Below are 27,736 nucleotides of genomic sequence, written 5' to 3' on the forward strand. Positions count from 1 at the left end.
TTCAATACCCATTACACTCACTCCCACTAGGACGGATCGACTCTAGAAAGAAAGAAGGGGCAATTACTATCACTACCCTACACTTAGCCTATATTTATTAAAATTACCCTACTTTAAACTTCTTTTTTGATACTACCTTGTTTTTAAACATTTACATCTCCTGCTGCCCTCATATTTAAATACCTACATTGCCCTTCTTTTTCACCTAGTAACCTGCTAATCTATTTAACCTACATTCATCTTCTACTTTTTACTATTTTTTGTCATTAAAATAGTAAAAAATGAAAGCACCCACCCACCCACTTCTTCTCTCTCCTGTTTATTACTCCATTTGGTTTTTTTTTTTTTTTTTTTCTTTTTTTAAATTTTATTGATTTTTTATTCAACATTTCATCCTCATCGTTCTTCTTCGAAGAGATCATGGTTCTAAGTATTGGTATCGTATCGCCTAATGTATCAGTTTTTTTAGTCATCGATACCGATATCGATACTGTGCCGATACCATATCAACAGCACGGTACGGACAACGGGTATAATGGTTAGAAAACTCAATTTTTAAGGAGATTCAGGGGTAATTTTGCCTGATACAGCCAATCCAGGCCGATACTGTATCGATATCGTATCAGTTTTGCAAGTTACCGATACCCGTTCCGATACCGTGCACTAAAATCATGGAACAAATCGACTTCTTCAAAAATAATAAAAAGTAAATTAAATAAAAAACAGGAAGAGAGAGAAGTGGGGTGCTTTGAAGAAAGTCGATCTGTTCCACGGATTTAGTGCACGGTAGTGGAACGGGTATCGATAACCTGCAAAACCGATATGATACTGATATGGTATTGGCCTAAATCGGCTGTATCGGGCAAAATTACCCCTGAATCTCCTTAAACATTGAGTTTTTTGACCATTTTATCCCTTGTCCGTATCGTGCTACCAATATGGTATCTGTATAGATGACTAGTATCGGGCGATATGATACCGATACTTAGAACCATGATCTGTTTGAACTTCGAAGAAGAACGATGAGGAAAAATAAAATATTAATTAAATAGAAAGATTGAAGAAGAAACAAAAAAAAAAAAAACCCTGAATGGAATAAAAAACGGGAGAGAGAAGTGGGTGGGTGGTTTTCCTTTTTTACTATTTTAATAACAAAATAAAGTAAAAAGTAAAAGATAAATGGTAGGTTAAATAGATTAGTAGGTTACTAGGTGAAAAGGAAGGGCAATCTAGGTATTTAAAAACATGGGGTAGAAGGAGATGTAAAAGTTTAAAAGCAGGGTAGTAGTAGAAAAGAAGTTTAAGGTAGGGTAGTTTTAATAAATATAGGCTAAGTGTAGGATAGTGATAGTAATTGCCCCAAGACAGAAAGACGCGAGACGTGATTATGAAAAAACGAAAAAACTCTCTCCTTTCCTGTACAGTCGATCCACACCCTAACTTTTATTCCCCTTCTTTCTTCTTGAGCCTTACGTCTATTCGTCTGTTTATTCTATTTTATCCTTCATATACTTCCCTCACATTCGTTTGAAATTATTTGTATTTATTGGTTGATAGCGTTCGGAGGAGTAGACTGGACAGAGGGGGAGGAGTTGAACCACTCTCTGTTGGTACCGCAGCCTTCAGATGCGGGTTTCTCTGCCTTGTGGGCAGGATCCGTTAGATTTCGTGGTCTCTTGGCAACAAAGTTTATGGATTGCATCAAATTTCATAATATCAACATAAGAGGTTGGAATCATATTTCATAACTTAAAATAAATAGAGTCTCCACCTAGGATTCGAGCCTAGGACTCAATGGGTGTAGCCCCATCCGAGGTGAGTATAAGGGCTATGTGCTTCCATATGGCCTGGTTAAAGATTCTAGGTAAATAGTCAAGATACAAGCGTGAGAAGGTATTCTCATGACAAAATAGTTTCATACAACAAAGAGATGGCAAAACGTATGATTCCAAACCTAAACCGGATCTTGGTGGAGAAGATGGTCTCCCCTCCAAGACCACTGCTAGTATTCTCCTTGCTGAGTAGACCAATCAGGTAACATGAGTTCATACTTGATCTTTGCTTTCACAACCTTGCGTAATCTGAAATTTCTCCATCATGGTTTCTGCTAGGGGTGTCAACCGGTTGGGCTCGGTCGGGTTCGGTCGGACCTAGCCGGGCCTCACAGTGCTTAAAGCTTGCACTGTGACCGCCTGTTTAAGTTTTTGGGCCGGGCCTGATCGGGCTAAATCGGGTTTCGATCTATAATCGGGCCATAACCGGGCTGTGAGTATGTTTACCTCTAAACGGGCCTTAATCGGGCTCTAAACGGTGTAGCCACAAAGGGCTAAAGAAAAAATCCAAAAGTGAGAAGCACCATTCAAGCTGTTCATTTCGACCCATTTCATCTTGATCAAGTCATTTTTGAATATAATGGATTTATTAAAATGAAGTGGTTAATGTGAAGGCTGGACATACAAATTACTCAGGTGAGTAATTGTCGTATATACGTTTCTGTTGTAGCATTAGTAGTTGCAGCAGCAGCAATAGTTGTGCACATACCATGATGGTGTCAACTTCTATGTCCCAATTGTTAGACATGGCAGTGGCTCCCAGTTTGAATGTCTGGGTAGCATCAATTTGAAGGTTGTACCGTTGTACAACAAGAAGGAAGATGCTTTACAGCAGGACGGACTGCCCTTCCACCCCCACCCCTACAAATTCAAGAAAGCCTCTTAGTATGTATTCCTAATTTAATACTTTCAAATGTATCTATGAGAAGAATATAACTCCACCCCCCCCCCCCCACCGCGGCCCCCAAGTACTTTCATCTTCTAAAACACAGGTGCACGTTTCTGCTCTGCTGTTTGGATCATCTCTCTTCAGATGTGCGCGCTTAAAGTGGAAACAGAACATCAATGGAAGATGGCAAAGCCCATGAGTGGGTGATGACATAGATAGATAGGAACCAGCACTCAAAGCAGTTAAAAAAAAACACAAAATTTAAATTCAGAAATTATGATTTTTGTTCTTTGAATGAAAAATCCATGTTTTGATTTACTTTTGATTAATGAGATAGGACACCAAGGGAGACCGGGAGAGGGAAGGGGAGGGGAATTTTAAAGTTAAAGGGTCGGGCTAGGTCGGGTTGTTACCAGTTGGGCTTGGAATCTGTCAATCCGATCGGGCGCCCGACGGGCTAAAACCCCACACCAGGACCGCCCGCTTACTAACGTGTCGGGCTTAAGTCCAACACATTTAGTAAACGGGCTGGGTCGGGCTTTAGCCGAGCGATCTCGATCGGTTCTGTCGGGCCGAGCCTGGAATTGACACCCCTAGTTTCTACTGATTAATTAACCATTGATGAAATTGATGAATATTTTGGATATATACTACTAATGTAATACTCGTGCCCAAAATACAGGGGTAATTTGGAGTTTTCACTAGTACCGCAAATTCTGTGTTGGCGACAACCTAAGAATTTTAAATTTTGATGCGTGATCATTTGAATTTTAGATAAGATGGTTAATTTTGTTAAGTATTTATTTTATTGCGCTTTAAGCCTAATCTAGCAGTTAGCCTAGTGGCTCTAACTTAACCTAATTAAAGAAAATTTAAAGGTTCAAGAACTTGTATGTGCATTAAAGAAGTTTTGTTTAAGATGATATAATTTTGAATCCTAATCATAGGTGGACCCCACATCGGAGCGATTATGCGTGCAAGAGAGATGGAGAGAATTGGAGGTTGTGGTGAGTAGGAGAGAGAAAAAGGAAAGAGAATTAGAAGTCAAATTGTGGTGAGTAGGAGAGAGAGATGGAAAATAGAATTAGAAGTCACAGAGAATTAGAAGTTGAAGACTTGAAGGAGGGAAACCGTCCAGAGGGAAGAATGAATATATAAAAAGAACAAAAAGAGAAATAGAGGAATAGAAGTCAAACTGTGGTGAGTAGGAGAGAGAGAAGGGAAATAGACTGAGAATTAGAATTAGAATTAGAATTAGAAGTTGAAGACTTGGAGGGAATCTGTCCAAAGGGAAGAATGAATATATAAAAATGACAAAAAGAAAAATACGAAGAGAAAACTGTGGACAAGAAGGAGAAGATAGAGAAAACAGAAAGAAGAAGAAGAAGGAGAATAAGGAGAACAATAAGATCACCTATCTAACAATCTATTTGAGGTAAGTACTTCAATCTTAGGTTTAAGATCAAATTATAGTATACATGCCATTAGAATTTATTAATCGTTCAAGGGGGGTCAGGTGTTGAGATAGAACATTGAGCATAGGAGTGAGGCAAGACCATACGATAAGGAACGTGATATTCTTGTGTAGGAATACGGTATCCGGGTTTGTAAGCCAACAAGTTGACACTACGTTTCCATTACTTTGGGTAAGAGTACCAAGGGGTGAGACAAGAATCATACGTTAAAGAGGGTGCATTTCTCTACCATAGGAACACGGTATCCAATTTTGTGAGCTAAGAGCCTGAGTCTCTTTTCCCGGTGATTTTATGGTGATGCCTTTTGATATGAAATGTGATTGTAGCAGTACCACGATTGAGAGTATGTTCTATGAACTTGTTGTGATGTTACATGGTTTTTGATTTATTGAGAGCATGATTTTAATTTATGTTTTACACTTCACAGTATATGAGCATATGATTTGAAATACTTTCTTTTGTTTTAAAAATCATTTGATTTTACTGACACTATTGTAGTGAGTGTTCCCACTTACTCATTAAGCTTTTTTGAGCATACCCCATACTATTTTCAGATACTGATGAACAGACAACATGTTAGTGTGAGGAGTGCACGGTGGACGGACATGTTGATGTTGGAGAGGATGGCTATCTGGCTGAGGACGTTTGATAGTGGGAAAATTATCGCCCCCAATACTGGGGGCGGTGCTGTGCGCATCATGCGGTGCAGCACCGCCCATGTGTGCACAGTGGGCCCCACCGTGCACAAGTGGGCCCCACCGTGCACAAGTGGGCGGTGCTGCACCGCATGATACGCACAGCACCCTCCCAGTACTGGGGGCGATAAGGACCCCTTGATAGTGTTATTTTCATTTGGATAGACAGACTTAGTTTGAGATTGATTTTATTTCAATTGGGTTGCAACAATGATTTACATTACTTTTGATTTTCTTTAGTTGTGGTGCACCAACACTTTGAGTTTCAGACGTTTGTGTTACAGTTAATTTATTTGATGTTAAGGTTTAATTGATTTAAGACTTTCGTTGTAGTTATTCTAGGATGTGATGATGTGAGATGGCTTTTTGAGATATTTGATGCTTTATCATGTTCACTTCATAACCCATATTCGATCTTGGTTATCGTGATGATCCATATTCTGATGGTGGGATTGTGGGGTGTTACAGCTAAACTTGGGAAAACTGGTAGCGGTAAGACACTAAGACCTCGAACACAAGACAAAGCAGGGAATTACATCCCTGTCTCCGTAAAAGAGGGGGACTCTGTTCTCTTGCCCGATTATGGTGGCACTCAAGTCAAACTCGTTGACAAAGAGTACGCTCCTGATCTACTAGACTACTACCTTTCACTCCTCATTACTTCTCTTTTCATTTCTATTCTGTGTTCTTCAGATCTTTTTGTAATTGATTGTTAATGGTTTGAATCTTTGGTTTTACTGGCCTTTGTTTTGCAGGTTCCATCTGTATAGGGACGATGACATTCTGGAAACTCTACACGATTGATTGGTTGTGATTGATTCTCCTGAAAAATGATTAGATGATGGGGGGTTTCTCTTTTAGGTCGGAAGTTTTGGGTTGTTTGGGTTCTTCTGCTGTAGTCGGTGAAATGTAAGGATAATGTATCATTCCTCCATTGGAGACTGAATCAAATCGAAGCAATTTTGATACTTTTGTCACTTGTCCCTGTTGCAATTATTATCTCTAATCCTTTCTCTTTCAGATTGTTACGAGCATAGTTATCAAGGCAACGAGTCTAAGCTCCTTGGTCTGCCTTGTTGGTGTCGCCTTGATTTTGGACCCTCTCAAAGAGGACCAAAGCGTCAGTCACCTAGAGGTGTGTGAACCCTAGGATGGTGGATGAACTGTCCTATATGGGTGGAGGAAAACTTTCTCTTTCATTTATCTCTGTATTACCCTCTTTCATTTTATCTCTCTACTATTAGAAATTTCATTCTATTTTCATCTACCGTTTTATTGTACTTCAATTGATTATCATGGGTAAACTGATGGCTTTTTAAAAGATTTATTCTAAAGTGAGAACCCAAGGAGGAATCTCGTCATTAGTTTCATCATTTATGTCTAACCATGTATTAGGTTGGCAGGAAAAGAAAAGTAAAAAACATTGAAAAATAATACAGAAAAATACACATAAACTCGTCATTGGTATCATTACTTTGTTATATTCTGTTTTTCTTTTCTTTTCTATCCTCTTTTTTCCATAACTTTACTATCCATTTCTTACTAACCAAACACAACGGTTACTGATATAATATTCTGATCAAAACACACTCTCTGTCATCAGCATTCAACAGACCAAGAAGTGCTTTCCTGCTGAATTGTAACAGTTTTAACAAAATTACAAGAGCTTAACTGAGGATCTAGGCAACAAACTTAAGCAAGGTATTCAGAATGGACTCCCGAGATGGCAGAGTTGGAATGACATATATCTCCCATCACAGTCAATGCACCACAAGCATTGGCAAACCTAAGAGCATCTCTTACTCAATCTCTTTCCTGCATAGACAAAGAACCATAGAAATTTTCTGAAACTGAGCTTAAAAGGGGAGAATTTGTGGAAAACATTGGCCGGACTTATAGTGCCCATAACCATTATGAATGCAGTTCACTCGAAATTTGAAGGATTTAAATTTTGGAAGGAATTGAATTATCAAGACTAGATAACAAAATACAAATGTTCATTATTATTACAACTAATATATTTTCAGCAGGAATAGAGATCAACAATCTTTAAATAGGTCACTACCTACCACAAAATTCTGTGTAGGTATTGCACTGTATGTGTTTGACTGGGTTTGGTTTCCTATCTGAATCTCTTTGTGAGGATAATTAGCTTATCTACAAGTTTACTGGATGAGTGAGCAAACTGACAAAGAAATATGGCTTATCAAAGATGTTTCATGAGGGGACAACATATAGATAAGGAGGATGAAAGTGCATTATGGTACAGATCATTTACAACAAAATGAAAGAGAAACCTTAAACAAAAAGCAATACCTGAAGCAATGACAGATCAGAAGCTGGTTGTGGACAATATTCCAGCATCAGTGGTGTCTACAGTATCCCCCTTCAAAAACCCTCCCATTGAAATCCTGTAAAAGTAAAGAAGTAACACATTTTGAGGTGCACATTAATGACCCAGTTAATCACTATGATGATTTATACAGAGACAATTTTTTTTTTTTTAAATGTACAGTTTGATTCGTTAAGCCTTGTCCCAACTTCTTGGGGTAGACTATTAGATGACTATATTCAGCCATTACCCAACAGTGGATTAGTGGGTAAAATTATCTTAAACCTAGAGCAGTTAAAAATTTAATAAAAACAAGCTCAACAAGGAAAAGGACAAAGGCAAATACAAAAAAACAGAAGGAAGAAGTCTCATATATTATACTTTATGGCACTGGTACAGGTACAGACATCAAATATGGTCTCAATTGGGCTTTCTCAAAATGAAATCTATGCGTAGAGTAGAGATGTATTGTATGGTCAAAATGTTGAAAAGCTTGAATTGTATATTTTTCCAATTTCAAATGTTTTTTTTTTTTTATGGAAGAATTTAGTAACAAGAAATTAAATATTATGTATCCAACATCTATCCGTTGCCCATGTTTGATGGGATTCCCATGGTCATTCAGCTAGGCCATGGTGCCTGCTTCCTTGCTGGCAGACTTTTTTCAGGCAGTATTGTGGATTTAACTTTAAAGAAGTGCAATTTTTAAGGATGGGAGCTTGAGAAAAAAGGCAATGAGAACAGGGGATGATCCTTACTAAGATTGGTAAGTGGGATTTTGTATATTTTTTATATTAATTTTTTCGAAAATTTCCATCGACCTTCTTGGTCAAAACATTATTAATGGTTGGAACACCAGATCTTAGTGGCTTACCTGAGAATAGTACCTGCTACCTTCAGGACTTCCAGTTGCAACCAGAAATTTTAGATTTGGATGGAAAATCTTACAAACAACAGCATCATCATATGGATCTTCTCCTTTTGTCAAGAAAGAAATCTTTTCTTCACTTACCTGATTGTTGACTTAATAATAATTGTCAGAAGTGGAATTTGTTCATTTTTTCAGTTACTGTGGGGAAGATTTTATAGAGATCATACCTTAATAATATCAGCAAGTTCCCATATACTAAGGATTCCTGCTCTGGCACTTTCTTCAGATGGCCACAAAGAAGTCTCAGATTAGGGTCATAAGACAGAAGTACACCAGCATCTTTCACAGCTTTTGCAACGTGAGATGACTTACATGGTTCTGTAATTAAACTCATAGAACCATAATGGAAAATGTTGGCCCCTGCCACATGATTGAGTAACTTAATAAATTAAATACTCTTCAAAAATAATATTTGCCACTACATTAAGAAGCTTTAATACCTTCCATCTACCATAAAAGGAGCTTTAATACTTTGCTAAAGTCAATTTCAGATTCTTTGAAAAGCATATTAGCACTTGGGTTACGGCAATATCAAAGTCACTTGACCTAAGTTCTATCAAAACCCTACAACTAGAGTTTTACTGTGACAAGTGAACCAACAGAGCTAATTTTTTTTCTTTTAATGCAATTACAGAGACTTGAGTTTACTTTGATCTCTAATGCAAGAAAGAAATGGTAAAGTAAATTGATACTCCACCACATAAATCTGGTGCCTCAGTATTATACGTTATTAATATCTACCAAGCCAGTGACACTTTCTGGAAACTTGCCTTAGAAGCACTTTCAATAGAGAAACATTAAGCAGCAACTCATAAGAGTGATTTATCATGATAAACAAACTAGAGTAACTATTAGTGGAATCTGATACAAAAGCTAAGTTAATGGCAATTTCTTCAAACCAAGCCAAATGAGTTGATAATATTGAACAATTATTTGACTGTGAAAATGCTCATAGCTAACAAACAATTATCCAATGTATATTTATCAAGGAAATCAATAAAGTTTTGGAGAAATTAGCAAGCAAAGAAAATACCTTTATTAGGAGAAATTGAGGGTAAATGTGGGTTGATCAGCCCCAATATAATTCGTGTGGAAAATGAGGTCTTTCTTGTCGCAAATCATCCTTGGTCTTCCACCAGATCCAACCAACACACCAGCATGGAGAAGGCCATTGGCATTGAATTACCCAAACAGAAAAAAGATTGATGCTGTGCAACAGGGGAAGCCAAAATCTCTCTTGAGCTCAAGAACAGAGAATTTTTTTTTGGCGACCTCAAACTCCTCGATCTGCTAGTGTCGAACGCAAGATTATTACTGCAACATATATGGTGTGCTCATCTGCCATCTCCACTGCTTTCACAAGGTCCATGTAATACAATAACAATCCCGACTAGGAATCTAATATACAGAGTGCAAATCAGAATCTTGGGAAGCAGGAACCAGGCAAGCAACTCGAGAATTCCAAAATAAAAGGAGAAAACTGATATTTTACAGTAGGCTGACCTGATCAACCTGAACTCCCAAACAACGTGGTGACTGATGACGAAAGAGTCCGGTTCTAATCCGTCCAACATTAGGTATAGAACAACATTCAGAGTTCTCTGGTCTCTATATCTTGAACCTGAAATACCTAAGTAACCACAAGTAATCGATCACAAACAAAATCCAAAACCAAGAAGTAAAAACCAAACAAAAATCAAGAAATTAACGTAGGAAGAGATGTCCGGATATAACTAATTACCTTTCAAGTATGCGATGTGTTGTGTAAACCCCTCTTCTTCATTTGATCTTCTTGTCATCGATGAAGATGTTTGGGATGTGGGATATCTTGTTCCAATCTTCTCCAATCTCCTTTTTGGCAACGTCGTCTCAAGGCAGGACACCTCATGATCCTCAACTCCTGGAGTGCGGTGAGATGTTGCAACTCCCCCACCTCCTCAGGTATTGACTTGATCTGACAACAGGTTCGGATATCCAGACTCTCAAGTGATGTGAGTTTCCTTAAGCCTTTAGGTAACGAAGAGTAAGGTGATAGTCTCACACGCAGCAACTTGAGCTTAGGGAGAAAAACGTGGTTGTTTCTTACTAATGCCTTTGAAAATGAACCTGCGTCTTCCTTTAAAATCAACTTCTCAACTTGTAGAAAAGGAGGAAGATTATGGGATGATGATGAAGATGGAGATGGCAACTGCATCCAAGTCAACTTTGGACAGTCCCATATGAACAATTTCATCAAGGTTGTAGCTTGGGTAAGGTGCTGTGGAAACAACCTTAACTTGGGCAATAATAAAAGAAAGAGATACCGGAGACACGGCATAAAGATGAACTCTTTCCGATCTTGTTTATGTGCTCTCATGTCCCACTCCTCCAAATTCGACATATCCACCAGGTGAAATACTTTCAACTTTGGGAATATAATTGTTGTGTCAACCACCACTCCTCCATCACTACTTCTTCTTGTAGCACCATCATCATCGATTCCAAAAAAACTCAACACCCATAAATTTCACCTTATCCATGCCAATTATTACAAGGGTTTCAAGGGATGGTAATTTCCCTAGAGTCGGAGGCAATTGCTTACACTTACTGCACTCACTCAGTTCCAAGAAAACCAGATTGGAGAAATTCATGAAGGTTGCAGGACTACTCATCCAATTTGGGAACACAACACCAGGGTAGTCATTAATTGATAGTATCTCAAGGTTTGGATGTGGTTGGAGACTTTCCAACACATCCTCCATCCTCCTCCTCGATAACATATCTTCTCCATCTTCTTCTGTTTTACCTTCCCTATCAACTACTTCTACCTCTCCTTTTTCTTCTTCTTCTCCTCCTTCTTCATCACCAATGCCTTCTTCTTCTGTTTTACCTTCTGATAGAGTTTGAAAACGATAGGATTTGAGTTGTCCCTCACACCTTCTCTGGTGGTGTTGGGTGTTGTATTTATAGAACAATTTGAACGTCTTTGTGACTGTTACAAGAGATAGAGATATACATGAGTTTGTTATCTACAAACTAGGAGAGAGACGTTTGAAGAGTTTTGGTGTTTGTAGACTCCTCTTTGAAATCCTTAGATGACCGTTGAGGTTGTGCGTTATCACACCCCCTCAAGCGCAACTGGGACTCTTGAACAGTAAGCTTGTCCCTGAGAAATCTGAACCTTGAATGTGATAATGGCTTCGTCATTATATCAGTCGTTTGATCTTGGGCGCACAGGTACCGAACATCTAGTGACTTTTTGGAGACTTGATCACGAACGAAATGATAATCGATTTCGACGTGTTTTGTCCGGGCATGAAGAACTGGATTGGCAGCTAAATAAGTCGCTCCAATATTGTCGCACCAAATTAACGGTGGATTTGGTAGCGTATAGCCCATATCACGAAGAAGGAATTGTATCCATATCAGTTCAGAAGCCACATTTGCAATACCCTTGTATTCGGACTCAGTGCTGGAGCGTGCAACAGTCGGTTGCTTTTTGGAACTCCACGAAATCAGATTTGGACCAAAATAGACACAGAAACCACTGGTAGATCTGCGATCATCGGGACACCCTGCCCAGTCAACATCAGTGTATGCAGTGATGTCCATCTGTGGAACGGCTCTAAGTGAGAGTCCATAATTGATTGTGCCTTTGATATACCGAAGAATACGTTTGACTGCCATCCAATGGTCCGTTGTTGGACTATGCATAAATTGGCACACTTTGTTGATTGAAAATGACAGGTCTGGCCGTGTCAAGGTAAGGTATTGCAGGGCACCAACCGTGCTTCTGTATAGGGTTGCATCAGAGAATTCTGACCCTGTGTCCTTCGTGAGCTTCGAACCTGACGGAGCCATAGGCGTAGAGCATGGCTTCGAGTCCATCATGCTGGTTCGGTTGAGCAAGTCTGTGGCATACTTTGCTTGGGTCAAGTGAACCCCAGTGCTAGAGTGACTTGCTTCAATGCCAAGAAAATAATTCAACCGTCCAAGATCTTTGATAGCAAATTCAACTCCCAATTTCGAAATGAGAGAAGAGATGCTGACGGAATCGGTGCCTGTGACTATTATATCGTCAACATAGACGAGTACCAAGAGTAGGTGTCCTGCCACTCGTTGAACAAATAGTGATGAGTCGGCCTATGATGCTTTAAAGCCAATGGACATGAGATATGTGCTTAAGCGATGATACTAGGCCCTAGGTGCCTGTTTAAGCCCATATAGCGCCTTGTGCAAGTAACAAACATGATTAGGGTGTCTCCTATCAACGAACCCTTGTGGTTGTACCATAAACACCTTCTCAGTTAGGTTGCCATTTAAAAAGGCATTCTGAACATCTAATTGCCGAATGCCCCAACTGTATGTGATTGCAAGGGAGAGAACAAGGCGTATCGTAGTGGGTTTAACCACAGGACTGAATGTCTCATCGTAGTGAAAGCCAGGCTCTTGAGTGAAACCTTTAGCAACCAAACGTGCTTTGTATCGGTCAATAGTACCATCAGACTTGGTCTTGACCCGATAAATCCACTTGCACCCAACTACATTCATTGAAGGTTGATATGGTACTAGCTCCCACATCCCATTTCTGACCAATGCATTGAATTCTGCGGCCATGGCTTCTCGCCATTGCGGATCCTTATTGGCTATGGTGATACATGACGGTTCAGAGGGTGCGGTATTGGGTGATGTGGGTTGACAGATGGTTTGTAAATCAGAGTTGAAGGCTCTCGGTTTTCTAATATTATTTTTGGACCGAGTTTGCATCGAATGAGTGGAGATAGGATTGGGCTGATTGGGTGGAATGTTTCCAAGTGGTGGTGATGGTGGACCTATTATGGAGGTAGGGGGTTCAACTTGAGGTGGTGGTAGGGAGGGAACAATTGGCGATTGAGTTGATTGGATTGATGGTGGTATGGTGGTAGGAGCTGGGTTAGGTAAAATTGGTGCATTGATTCTTGTTTGCACCCCTGAGTCACATTGGGTATGGGTAATGGTAAAATGACAGGTAGATATGACTTGGGAACGAAATTTTGTACAGGTAAAGGATCCACAAATGGGTACTTGTTCTCATTAAACACCACATGGCGCGAAATGTATATGCGGTCTGTGGGACGATGAAGGCACTTATATCCCTTGTGTTGAGTGGAATGACCAAGGAACACACATGGCAACGATCGATTATCCAACTTGTGCTGTTGATATGGGCGTAGCCAAGGGTAACACGCAGATCCAAAAACCCGCATAATGCTATAATCTGGTGCCTTCTTAAAGAGTTTCTCATATGGAGAAATATTCTTCAATACTGGTGTGGGCATTCTATTGAGTAAATAAACTGTCGTGCTAAACGCATGATCCCAATAGGTTTTGGGAATATTGGCTCTTGTCAAGAGCCCAAGTCCAGAATCAACAATGTGCCTATGCTTTCTTTCAACAATTCGATTTTGTTCTTGTGTGTGTGGACAAGAATATCGATGCAAAATGCCATTTGCTGCCAAATAATCTTTGAATTTCCTGAATTCACCTCCACCATCGGACTGAAAGCTTTTGATTTTAACTCCAAAATAGTTCTCCACCTGTGCTTTAAAAATAAGAAAAGTAGAGAGAGCTTCTGATTTGGCAGTTAGTGGGAACAACCATGTGTAACGGCTATTATCATCCACAAAAGAGATATAATATTTAAAACCAGTGAGAGAAGGCAGTGGAGATGGACCCCATAAATCTGAATAAATCAATTCCAATGGTGCATTACAACGAGAAAATGAATTACTGAAAGGCAAACGACTAGACTTGCTCAACTGGCAAGGTTCACAAAACTTAGAAGAGAAAGAAGAAGAGTCCATAGGTAAGGCATGCTTTGAGATAATTGAGGACACTATACGTTGAGCAGGGTGCCCAAAATGATCATGCCATACTGTTGTAGGAACTCTTTCACCAACATAGCCAGTGGTGGAATTGGAAGGACTTGAAATAGACGACCGAACAGCAGAGAAAGCTGATTTATTTGAAGCAGTTGCACCATTGAGAAGGTAGAGACCATTCTTACTCTGGCCGCGCATGAGGAGGTTCCCCGAGTATCGATCCTTTACACAACAAAAATTAGGGTGAAACTCAAATATACAGTCATTATCTTTGGTAAATTGAGACACAGAGAGTAGATTTTTCTGTATATTTGGAACATGAAAAACATTTTTGAGTGCAAAGGAAGATAAAGGAGTGCGCAAAGTAGAGGAACCGACATGAGAAATAGGCAAACCTGAACCATTTGCTACCCGGACTTGATCGGTGCCATTATAGGTGGAAGGGATGGAGAGATTGGCCAGGTCGGATGTGAGATGATGTGTAACGCCAGAATCTGGATACCAGGCGGCATCAGGTGCAACAGTTGGTGAAGCAGCATACATAGCAGCAGGTTGATTCTGTTGTGTGATATTTGGATTGAACCTTTGATAGCATCGAAGCGCTGTATGACCAGGTTTATTACACACTTGGCAGTGCACTGTGGGCCGACTTTCCATGTGATCATAGTAGAACCGACCACGGCCTCTTCCACGGCTGCGTCCTCGTCCTCTGTAGGAGGAAGAAGGAGTTGTATTATTCTCTTTTACAGCAACATTGGCAGTGGGTGCTGTTGGAACTACTTCAGTTGCGCGACTTTGCAAGACAACTTCTTGGTTGTTGAGAATGCCAAGAAAATCATCCAACGGCAGGGGTTCAAGTCGTGAAGTGATCAACGTTACGAACCCATCATATTCAGGACCTAGGCCGTTTAATATACCGAGCACCATTTGACAATCGGGGCTGGGTGTGCGCAAGAAGATGAGCGACCAACGTTTTGGCTGTTGAACATATTCAGCAACAGTAGATGTTCCTTTCTTCATGGATCGAAGTTGGAATTCGAGTTGCATGACCCGAGCTTGTGATTGGGATGCAAAATGCTTCTCAAGAGCATTCCAAACCTCATGAGAGGTGTTTAAACCAACCACCAAAGAGAAGACTGATTCGGTGAGAGTAGAAATGAGGCAACAGAGGAGCATTTGGTCTTGTTGCTGCCATGTCACATATTCTGGATTGGCCACGGTTGTGGAGGCAGCAATGGTAGTGTCGACAGCGGCAGTCGGCGCTGCCGTGATAGTGGCGGGTGGGCATGGATACGTTCCATCAACGTATTTGAGATAACCATGGAGCCGAAAGAGAGGTAAGAATTGAGCTCGCCACAACAGATAATTATTCTTATCAAGCTTGATCTGGAGAATATGAGAGATATTTCCTCCAAAACCAAAAGGAGTTGATGGAGAGAGAGAGGTTAGGGAAGACGAAGCAGAGGAAGCCAACGAAGACGAAGTGGCCATGACGACTCTCTCTTGTTTTTTTTTTTTTTTTAATTTGAAAGGAGAGAAAGAAGGGAGGATCGTGTGCTAAGCAATTAGCAGGCTGATACCATGATAGAGTTTGAAAACGATAGGATTTGAGTTGTCCCTCACACCTTCTCTGGTGGTGTTGGGTGTTTGTATTTATAGAACAATTTGAACGTCTTTGTGACTGTTACAAGAGATAGAGATATACATGAGTTTGTTATCTACAAACTAGGAGAGAGACGTTTGAAGAGTTTTGGTGTTTGAAGACTCCTCTTTGAAATCCTTAGATGACCGTTGAGGTTGTGCGTTATCACCTTCCCCATCAACTACTTCTACTTCTTCTTCTTTTTCTTCTTTTTCTTCTTCTTCATCATAGACTTCCTCATCAACTCGTGAAACACCCGTGTATTGATTAAAATACAAATACAGAGCACGAAGGTGTTGCTTATTCTTCAAGCATGCCATCTTAGCCTCGTTTCCATTTTCCATTCTCCCCAAACCTATTATCCTCAGAATACCTTTGAAGAAGTTGACATCTTTTAGTTCTCCAATCTTACATCCTCGTCCTCCTCTCTCCACCCCACCGATAATGAAGTCCGACAAACTACGCAGTCTGCTTAATCTCCCAATACCTTCCGGTAAGTAACATAGTCGGAGACATTCTGACAGATCAAGATCTATCAAATTGACCAATCCCCAAATCCCTTTAGGTAGTTTACAAAGATTACTGCATCGCTCAAGAATTAATATCTGCAAATTGTAAAGACGTGTCACTGATTTAGGTAGTTCTCTAAACCTTGCCGCGGACAAGTTAAGGTACCTTAGATGTATCAACTTTCCAATCTCCTTTGGTAGCTCTTCAAGGTAACTATCAGCCAAATCTAGTGTCCTCAGACATGTTAAACGAAGAAATAAATCAGAAGAAACTTTAGGAATCTGTCCTCCTCCAACGATTTTAAGAGTGCGCAGACTCTTTGCCTTGTAAGTGAAAGAAGGAATATTCATACATTTCTCTTCTACTACTACTACAAGAGATAAATGGCGGGCTCTACTACAGCTGGGTTCCTGAGCATTCATGGTATCTTTAGTTGTAAAAGTGAAGCATTCGTTCTCTCCAAGGGATTTTGCAAAATCGTGGATAAGATCATGCATTATGTAATATTCATATTTAGCTTTCGAATATTGAATGTCTTTCTGAAAAAATGAGTGTAGGACCAAATTATTGAAGTACTCGACAGCGAATTTATCCAAATCTCCCCTGCTGCTTGCTGCTTGCTGCTGCTATACTGTCATCACTAAGAAAGCCTTGTGCGATCCATTCTTTTTTGAATATATATTTTGGTAAACCTATAACCTCTCGTGATAACAGAACAATATGCAAAGCATTGTTTCAAATGAGAGGGCAAATCGTTATAACTTAGCAACAGAGTCGGCAATATTGCTTTAGGATCAGCACTTGATACAACCGTCCATACATCGCTTTCCAACACATCTTGCCAATCCTGTTTTGACTTTTTGAAGCGCAAAAGACTTCCTAAAGTCTTCGCTGAAAGAGGCAATCCCTTACACTTCTTTGCGAGTTCCATGCCAATTTTTTTCAACTTCTCTCGCTCTTCTTCTTGCCTCTCAGCAAAGGCAGCATAATGTCTCAATACTGACCAACAGTCTTCATCAGGCAAAATCCCTAATTTACAAACATATGCCGTACCCATCATGATTGCAACATTCTCATTGCGGGTTGTAACAATAATTCTATTTCCTTGAGAACCTTGTTTGAGAGAAAACCACAATAGATCCCACAAATTACGATCCTTATTCCACACATCGTCTAACACAAGTAGGAAATGCTTTCCTTCAACAGAACTAGTCCATTGACGATGTAATGATTCCCATGCATTATCATGATGATGACCAACATGGGTGGTGGTGGTGGTGGTGACAATGTTGTTTCCACCACCACCACCGAGTTCTTCAATAATACGCAGGGCAACCTTCACTCTATCAAAAGGTTGGGAGACATGTACCCACATTCTCTTATTGAAAGGGTTTTTCACCCTATCATCGTTGAAGGCCAGTTGGGCAAGTGTGGTTTTGCCCATACCGGCCATCTCCACAATAGAGATTATCATGGGGATTTGATGATGATGATCAGAAACCATTTCTTCTCCTTCTCCTTGTTGAGTACTACTACTATACTACTACTACTACTACTACTGCCTTCGCTTAGCACCTTGCTTATTATGAAATTTTTATCCTTGTCTCTACCAAATACTTCAGAGACATCAACCAGGGAGCTACTTTCTAGACTGCCTATAATGTCATCATTTCTAGCAGTACTAGTTTCATGAATAAAACGAAACCTATCTTGGGAACTTGCAATTTCATCTACCCTTTCATTTATCTCCTTTATCCTATGACCAATGTCATGGCGTAAGTAAGCTGGTTCGCTTGAAACAAAAGCAGCAGCAAGGAGAAAACAAGTTGCGGCTGCAGGGACATACCTTGTTAGTATGTGAGGAGGATTTGATGAGAATTTCAGTGTTCCACTCATCCAACACATCATCAATGTCATAGGCTACGTCTTTCAGATCACGTAACTAGGATTAGGATGGATGTTCAATACTGGAGGCATGCACAGAGAGAGAGAGAGAGAGATTTGGGTTGGAAGGTTAGAGGTCTTGATCAGTGATCCTTCCCGTCTTCCCCATTCAACGTTAAATAGAGAGAAAACATTGATCTCTTGCTGATACCTTCCTTGCCGTTCATGTTAAAATAAGTATTGATAGCCTTATGGGATCACGTAAAGGATCCCGAGTAACCCCCTCTTGATGGAGTAAGAGAAGACAAACAAGAACAATCTTTCTTATATACTCTTTTTCTTTTTGGGTGGTTGCTTTTTATTCCGATTTAAAGTGGGCAATTGGGCATGATTAAAGAAGAATATATAGAAGTTTTTAGGGGAAGTTTAATTTTGAATGTCCCCCAAAACTTAACATCTATTTTTTTTAACTTTCTCATTCATGTAAAGAAGGGAGCAATATTGATTGGATCCTTTGCTTCAATACCAAAAACAGAAGGTAACAAGAAGAATCATATATTCTTGGAGTTTTATGACCTTTTCTTCTCTTGCTTTCCCGTTCATATGATAAAATAAGTATTGATCTCTTGCTTCCGGATCATGCTAAACTAGGTATTATTCGGTCTCTTGCTTCGAGATTGCCTATTCAAATTTCAAAGTCAGATGTGACTGTGGGGCCGTAAAAAATCATATTTGGAGGAAGAATTGTGCGTTGGTGGTTTTTAATCAATTACCTATACCGGCAGCTGGAATGTCAAATTATCCGGTTTGTCCACATCCGACCCCAAATACATGTCACCATAATTTTTCCTTTTTTTTTTTCTTTGTAAAATGTAACTATAATGTTGTGGTAGGCTCTTCCATCTAAGGCATCAAGTACCATTCCAATGAAGAGTGGTTTGAAATGCACAATGAATGTGTGTGTAGAGATCTTTGTCCCCTTTAGGTTCGTATCCGGCTCAATTCCCCAGTGCCTGCAATAAGGAGGGGGGTGCATGGACAACCCTACCCCTGCTCGAACATTCTGCCCAGTGGGTTCCACCCCCCCCCCCCCTCCCTATTATAGGCACTGGGGAAGTGGGCCAGGTAGGAAATTGGAGAAGATAATTTTAAGTGTGTGTAGTGCATACAAGTTCTTGTTATGCTTTGGGAGCAGGATTTTCATTGTATTTGTACAATCATAAATAAAGAAGGTGATATAAAAGATAATATTTTACAGTAATTTAACAAAGAATGGATGAAATGAAGAGATATATCCGATGCTGATCGCTCGGGTTTGGGCTCAACGGGAGATCAACTATGTTCTCCTTTCAATTATTGGTCAATTCGTGGTACCAACTCTTTGTGATCAGGAATATTGTGAATGTAATAACTTTAAGTTTTCAGGTTATTTTGTCAAAACATACTTATGTATCATTTCTAAATAACATCATCAAAGTGAATGATGTGAATGATGTGAATGATGTGAATGTCCTGTGAATGGTGAATATGTTATTCAATGTGAACGATGAATATGAATTTAGATGATGAATGTAATTTTGTTGATCAATAGCTGCGGCAAAAGCCACGGCTAAAGAGGACTTATCTTGTAGTGCTTAGTGGGTCGTGGTAATGCTATTGCCCCTCCTAATGAAAGGTAGAAGATTAAATTAATAGCATGTTGGACAAGTAACTGGTTCAAACACGTGGATCCAAAAAATTATCCGGATGGGATGGAAAGTGTATAGTTGAATGCACTAAGTGTAGGAGTGTGTTCATAACTGAATCCCACCGAAATGGGACCTCCTACTTGGAATAAAAATATGTATAGTGTCCTAAGCAGGAGAATAAGGACATAGTCCAAATGTTTATGCAACCTCTTACTTAGAATAAAAATATGATGTTGCGGTACATTCATTTTAAAGAAATAAATTCGGATATAGGATTCAAGGCTTTCAAATCCATCACAGTGAGCAATAACTACAGAATATATTCTAATCACAACACCAAGAAAAAGAACACTGCCCAGTTGTGATCCCCCTGGTCCACATAAAGGGGGTAAATTAACACCTTGCCCCTCATATTGGGTGCCCCTTCATTGGCCCTCAAACTGGTGTAGAGGCCACACGAGACACGACCAGCAGTGTTCTTTCCATATTAAAAATAGGGATTGAGTGTGTTTCTTGTCTGGCTGCGTAATGTACGTTAGTATCTCCCTGTGTCTATCTCTCTCCTCCCATAATGGGAGTAGATATGTCTTTTTATTAGAGGGGAGGAGAGAGAGATAGACGCAGGGAGGCACGAAGCAACTTGGGCCTGCCCCGTGCCATTACCTATGATGGGATCTTAAGTTTTAAACCCATAACCTCATGATTTGCGTCAATTATGACAATGCCGGGTGTAACTTGGGTCCGGATGGCCCAATTAAGTTCATCCTGACCCAGTAATTTGCCCCATAACTCGTGCTTACTTGGGCTCTGATCCTGCTTAAGCCCAAAGTTTGGCCCAAACTTAGTTTGGGATTGGTTCATGGTTACTGTGGGGTGGTTCTGTCCTGAAAATACTTTCACCCATACTACACGTCTCAATGTGAATATTTTTAAGGGACAAATCAAACCATGTCTTATTGGACGCCCAACTATAGAAGGGGTTCAACCTCACAGAATGCAAGGTACAACGGAGGGCCAGACGACTGGCCTAGAGTTGGGATTTTCTACTCTGAGATTGGAGTGGGTTGGGTTGAGGTTAATTGATTGGGGAAGTGGATCGCGAATGATGGGGCAGTAGGGGACTGCACTTAGGGATATAAACAAATCGGATTCGACTCGAATACGGATACCTCTAAACGGATTCAGATGGATTTGGATGCGAATCGAATTCGGATTTTCGACTATCCGTTTACATCTCTGCCTTGTGTAATCCGGACCTTCCTCTCTCTAGCGGATACAATTCACTCTCAATCCATATATCTTAGATCATGATTTTCTTTTTCTCATATTCTAGAAACCGTAGAATCTTCAAAAACCATCAAGATCATTATTTACTTAATTTTTAATTATTAAGCATTCGGATTTTTTTTCGGATATCTCTAAACGAATTTGGATGTCCCTAAACGGATACGGATGCGAATCGGATTCAGATTTTCGGTTATCCATTTTTATCCCTAGCTGTAGCTTTGTGCTCATGCGGGGATTGCAAAGAGAGAGGGTGGGACAACGATTGCAGAGGGGTGGGATGAGGGTTGTGGTGAGAGGGATGGGACGGGGTTGCAGAAGCGCCGGGCTCCTCTCCAATGAGCAATCCGGCCAATGAGGCATCCGACGGCTGGGGTGGTTGCCACACATCCCAGCATTTGTTCGAGAATGTATGCCAAGCAGCCCAACTGTTGGATGCCTCATTGAACACTCCCTGGGCAACGGGCTAATTGGAGAAGAGCCGGATCCATTACAGAAAGGGCAGGGTTGAGTTGAGGCGTGCGAAGGGGGGAGGAATATTTTTCATCTATGGTTCCTTGACCGGTGCGGTTCCCTAGTGCCTCTCATAAGAGGAGGATGGACCCAGATGCCTCGGGTGGGTCCCACCCCCCTTTTGTGAGAGGCACTAGGGAACCGCATGGTCCACACCGGTCAGGAAACCGTAGACGATAACGATTCAAGGGGGGAGAGGTAGGACAGGGTCTCAAAGGAGGTGGAAATGGGTTGCAAAGAGGGGGATGACAGCAAGGTGTCTAGGAGATGGGGTTACAGGAGAAACGCATGAAATAGCTTGTAACCATCTTGAATAGAGATTATAAATAATCCTTTAGTTATTTCAAGATTTCTGTTCAAATTGATTTTAATTCCTCTAAATTTGGGTGCAAAAATCATATCAAATAGTTAAAAAAATTGAAATAATTTTTATAATTGAAAACAAAGATTAAATCAAAGAGAAATTAAAAATAGTTTTAACTTTCAATGAGCTCGGACGATTGAATGTGACAACTATCAAGTGTCGACATCTCCATCTGAGCCTGCTTCCCTACATACATTAAGAAATTTAAGAGGATAAAAATCCTTTTAATACCATGAACTAAAACCATACTAGTAACCTCCAAAGTCAGATCGACCACACAAATGACCACTACCCACTACCCAATACCCACTATCTTCCACCACATAACATGAATGGCTATTAAGGTCCCCAAAAAAGAAAAGGTATTTTTTGTCCGTATAAGTCGGCCATTAGTCACCGACCACTTAAGATCTGAAAACTTTTTCTCATTTTAACGAAAAATAACTTTTTATTGTGAAATGGATAGTGGAGAAAACAAGATATGATTTCTTTTCACTTTCTTTATTAAGAAATCAAAATGATTACAAAAAAAATTATTAAGAAATTATATATATATTTTTTTTATATAAATAAAGGGAACAGGCTAAGTCTCTCTCCTTCCCCTTTGGGAAAGACTTCCTTATCTTCTCGTGTCTAGACATGTAATTAATGTACGTTTTTAGCTTACCAAAATAATGGTATACATCGATCCTAAGTGTAAAAGGTTAAACATGAAAGTTTCAATGGGAGTATGGGAGTGTTTTTAGAACTTAGACAATTTTTTTAATTGACCCTTCTTTTATTTTTAAAAATTTTTTTAAATTAAAAATATATAAGAATACAAATTATTTATAAAAAAATGTTATTATTATGTACATTTTTTAGTATACATGTAAAATGACAATATTTACTCTCATTGAAAAAAATTATATATTAAAACGTATTTTAGAAGATTAGCTTAAACACAAATCTATTGGAATTACTTACCACCACACCACCACATTTCCAGTTGTGGTTTTCAATGGATCCCGCAGGTCTTTATCCATCTGAGAACCCACTGGTTGGAATGTTGGACAACCACTACCGCTGAGGCATTGATATAGTTATGCACCACCTAATAAGTTATTCCTGATTTGGAACATTGGAAAAGAAATTCCAATCTAAAGTACTTGTGATTCAGATCGGGTCGGATCGGTTGATTCAGATCCAATATCAAGTCGACGGCTGTTACAGATTCTTGTCCCAAGATCAACCTCAATCAATACTAAGGGTGTAAATGAATAGTCAAAATCCATTTCCGTATCCGAGTCTGTATCCGTTTAACACTATCCGAATTCGTCCGAAAGCTAAACGAATGCAGATATGGATAGACTATAGCTATCCGAAAAGCTATATTTACATGTAAACAGATAAAATATCCGATCCGTATACGTGTCAGTATCCGTTTAGCACTATCCGAATCCATCCGATAGCTAATCAGATGCAGATGCGGATATAGCACTATCCGAGCCGAATCCGATCCGTTTACAGCCCTAGTCAATACAATGTCAATCCACTACCGATACGTCAATCCATGGCTTGTATCAATCCTCTATATCAAGAGCTTAGTAGGTCAGGCAGGACCAAAATTTTCAGCCCAAGCAGAGTTAGTCAAGTGACAATAAAACTCTAAAAATCTAGGGACTACAAGTAGGTAGATTAACATGTATGCACGGAATGAAAAAAATACAAGGATGCATGCCAACACACACAGGAGGATATTTGAAACTTAATTAGTGGTTATCTAGTCTTAGATCCCTATGAAATTGTCGGAATTGCCACTTCAATATTCTACCTTGTGATGAAAAATTGTTGAACCAACATGATATCCTTATTGGGTTAGCATGAGTTGGAATCTTCTCCCACATGAGTACCCTCTCTTTGGATCTTTCACCATCCATGGGGTGTGGATCTTGCACTTTAAAGGTGGGTCTAACATCCCATGATCGGTGTGAGATCTAGAGAAGGTACCCATGTGGGGAGAAAAATGGGACTCAGCTAGCACAGCCATTTAAAGCAATTTTTATCTTTAAAAAAATTTGAAAAAGAGTCTCTGCACTACAGAAGAAGGTAAGTTAGCACCTCTATCCTCCTCACATGAAATGACCTTGCTGCTTTCCCATGTAGGAAACATTTTGTCGCACATCATTGTGGCTCCATATCCATGCCACTTGCTCAAGAACTCTTTTCCAAGAAAATTATTAACCAGAATTAAACAAGCTCAGAGATTTTGTTACGCACACAACCATTGAATGGAGTGAGGGACCATGTACCATACACGATTATACCCATCCAACGGTTGTATATATATATATACACGATCATGCACCAGGCAGGACCAAAACCATTTAACATTAAACAATTAGATTAGTTTGTGGAATCCGCGTAGAATGAAATTATTCAGTTTGGCATTCGGGTGACAATTATTTATAACTGAAAAATTGGATTCTCATGTGAGACCCATAACCGTTACCTGAATTAATAATTGAGAGAGAATCCCAAGGATCCCAAACTCCAACTGTTCTCCCATCCACATGCAATTTCCTCCTCCTGGTTCTATGCCATGTGGACCACAAGCGACGAAGGATAAATGTTTTCATCCTCTTTCCTCTCACATGTTTTTAATTATCTTTTCTATTGTCCATCCCTCTTGTATGGGTTGCATAGTTGCCACCACCACCACCACCACTTATAATTGGAAACTATTCACATGGCCCAGCCGGACTACAAGCTAACCCACTCACTCCCCCCTCCCGCCCCACTCCCCCACTCCCCACTCCCCACTCCCCACCACAACGTTGTGGCCACTTCTACTTTATGCACTTACCGAATTACCCTTCTCCTACCTTTTTCTCCAGCTTTCCGCGTTCATCCCCAAACAGAAATTTTGGAAAAAAATTCCCCTCCTCCGGCCTTCCCAACGTGTGAAGGAAAACTACGGTTCCGTTTGATTGCAAGGGGAATTAAAGGGAAGGGAAGGAAAATTTTTGAAAACTAAAAAAAAAACATTTGTAATCATTATCCCCTGTGATTGATTGTATAAACCACTTAAATTTCTTATCATATCTAGTAAAGATACATTTTACATGTAATATTTATTTTACATTTTAAACCAAAGGGAAATGGATGCAAAGTAAAGTGCAATTTAATAACTAAATATGGAATGATTTGGAGTTAGATATATTATCATATGGTGTCACATGGGGTAATGATTAAAAAAATTCTTTTTTTAAGTATGAAAATTTCATTTTTCTTCCCTTTAATTCCCCTTGCAACCAAACGGAGCCTACATTCATCTAAAGTTCATAAATGCTTTATCTTTTATTGTTCGAAGTAGATAATATCTCATTATTGTTCTCCCTTCTCCCTTCACCGTGGATAAAAGAAATTTGCCTCCAAAAGATTTTGTTTGGAACAAGGGTGTCAAATGGTCGAAATAATTCGATTTTGTTTTTTTTTTTTAAATTATCAAGTCAAATTGAATCAAACCGAACCAAACCAAATAAAACCCGATAATGTTTCTAAAACTCCAAACCGAAGCTATGCTTCAGTAGATTTTTTCAATTTGGGTAAGGGTATCAAAAGTTGGCCTACAATGGTAGACCTGATATGAATTGAGCAATTAAAGCCTATGACTAATTCAACCGATTACTAAACGTATCAAGCTCAAACATTGACCGATTAATATTTAATTTAGGTGTTCCTGGAGCAAGCAGGTAGTGGTCTAATAGTCATTAGATCAAGACCAATTCAATATTGTGACTAATCAATAACCAATGTGTATAGCTTGATTAGCATCTGTAACCTATTTAACATTATTAAGGAGAGCGTAGGGGCCATGCGCATGCGGCAGTCAATGAAAACGCACACTTTGGCATCTCGAAGGCAAGATTTTCATCTTTCATAGGGTGGAACAATCATTTCACCACCCACTATGTCTGGGTATGGCCTATGCATCGTGTCCCCCACAGCAAACATTTACCCTTAACATTATTATAAGCCATTTTTTAACTATTTGTAGCCTGGTTATCAATTAACTCATTTGAAGCTTTACATCTCCAAACCAATTATGAACCAATAAACAACCAACCGAATAAAAACATGTCCATACCTCTAGCCTCCAAATGAAGCCCAATTACCTAAATGGGTAGAAAAGATACCAAACCATAAATTAGTGTTGACCGACAAGTAGATAACCCTTGTCTCTATAGCTCCATTTCGACACCCCTAATCCTAATTTGAAGTGTTTTACCCATCAAAAAAAAAAAAATGTAAAAAATCTCTACTTGGTCTCATAGTCTTTACACAAGCTTCTGGACCAATGGATGAACACGTCTGAATATCTACCCAGGGGCAGAGATGTCATCTTATTCTAAAAGCCTAAGAAACACTACCAAGTAAAGATCTTTTTCCCAAGAAGACACCCTAATTTGAAGTGTCTTCAAGTTTTGAACACGGCCCTTAACCGTTACGATCAGACCATGTGGTCATTGTCCGAAGGGTCTTTTTATCTTCTTATTCTTCTCGGAAAAAATAAAATTCGCCCAATGTGGTCCACAGCCGTCCAAGTAGGACCAAAAAATATGATCCTCTTATAAAAAGTAAAGAGTCGCTATTTCTGATTTCGTGAGATTTGTATTAAAGTCGATTGGCCACCAATATAAGGAAAGAGAATCCTGGCCCGGATCGCTTTACTAACTCACTCACTCCACCTCTTATTAAATTTTATCGCTTAACGCGGTCAAAAACCGCGTGCCGTACGTGAAGCGTGATCTCTTCGATACTCTCCTCCTATATTAACTATACATACCAAACAGGGTTTTAGCAATAATGCAGTTAAATATGTCTTCTTTCTCTCTCTCTTCTCTTCGACCCACCCGAAGAAGAAGCAGCAAACGCATTGTTCAGACTCAGAGTAAGAAGCAAAGTGAAGAGAAAGTATTCGCCATGAGTTCTGGAAACCCTAGCCTCAAATCTTCTGTTTATCTTGATAATATGGAGGAGCTTGAGAAGGTTTTCAAGCGATTTGATGCTAATGGCGACGGCAAGATCTCTTCGACCGAGCTGGGCAATGTTCTCAACGCCCTTGGCTCTGAGACTTCACCGGATGAGATCAAACGGATGATGGCTGAGATTGATACTGATGGTGATGGCTTCATCGATCTCAAAGAGTTCGCTGATTTTCACCGCGGAGGTAAGAACGGAGATTCGAACACCGCTGGTGGAATGAAGGAATTGAAAGATGCTTTTAATATGTACGATCGGGACAAGAACGGATTGATATCGGTTACAGAGCTTCACATGGTGTTGAAGAATTTGGGGGAGAAGTGTTCCATCCACGACTGCTCGAAGATGATTAGATCCGTTGATGCCGACGGTGATGGCAACGTTAACTTTGAGGAGTTCAAGAAGATGATGACTAACGGCAGAGCTTCCGCTCATTAGAACTGAAGAATCTATGAATCCTGACTTTTGCTTAGCTACTTCAACAATGGAACGTAGATCGACATGAATCGACACCATAGATGCTTAATTCTCCTTTAGTTTGTTCTAATGTCAATATACTTCAGATGGTTAGGTTTATATTTCTTCCTTAAAAAAAAAAATTCCAACTCAGAGGAAGAATTTTAGAATTAGAATTAGGGCTTCACTTCTATTAAATGTTACTCTAATATCTGCAATCCTACTTCTTCTTGTGATTACGTTTCAAATGGTCAAACTCTTTAGTCATACAGAATCTCTGAACCTGAGAATCATGAATAAACTACTCTGTTCTCGGATCCAGATCCTATACGGCACACTGCCCCTAGCGGTCTGTGCGGGTCTGAGCCGCACATGC

General features: G+C 39.7%; 2 protein-coding genes and 2 pseudogenes across 2 annotated transcripts in view; 2 read left to right on the top strand and 2 right to left on the bottom strand.

The window, feature by feature from the left end:
- Positions 1-17,206, bottom strand: part of LOC122645366 (putative disease resistance protein RGA3) — a 70,186-nt gene extending 52,980 nt beyond the window's left edge. The window contains exons 1-3 of the mRNA XM_043838676.1: positions 16,967-17,206; positions 15,806-16,685; positions 10,606-10,915 (exon numbers count right to left, since the gene is read on the bottom strand). Of these exons, the coding sequence (XP_043694611.1) occupies positions 10,626-10,915; positions 15,806-16,685; positions 16,967-17,206 (1,410 nt within the window). The 3' untranslated portion in view covers positions 10,606-10,625. The remainder of the gene's footprint in view (positions 1-10,605; positions 10,916-15,805; positions 16,686-16,966) is intronic.
- LOC122646624 lies at positions 1,931-5,859 on the top strand (annotated as a pseudogene).
- Positions 6,571-8,682, bottom strand: LOC122645365 (annotated as a pseudogene).
- A 9,578-nt stretch (positions 17,207-26,784) lies between the features above and the next one.
- Positions 26,785-27,385, top strand: LOC122644657 (probable calcium-binding protein CML18). The gene has a single exon (XM_043838047.1). The coding sequence runs from the start codon at positions 26,845-26,847 to the stop codon at positions 27,340-27,342; it is 498 nt and encodes a 165-aa protein (XP_043693982.1). The 5' UTR covers positions 26,785-26,844; the 3' UTR covers positions 27,343-27,385.
- Positions 27,386-27,736: the final 351 nt, after the last annotated feature.

This window comes from Telopea speciosissima, chromosome 11 (assembly GCF_018873765.1).
Source record: "Telopea speciosissima isolate NSW1024214 ecotype Mountain lineage chromosome 11, Tspe_v1, whole genome shotgun sequence".
Taxonomy (NCBI): domain Eukaryota; kingdom Viridiplantae; phylum Streptophyta; class Magnoliopsida; order Proteales; family Proteaceae; genus Telopea; species Telopea speciosissima.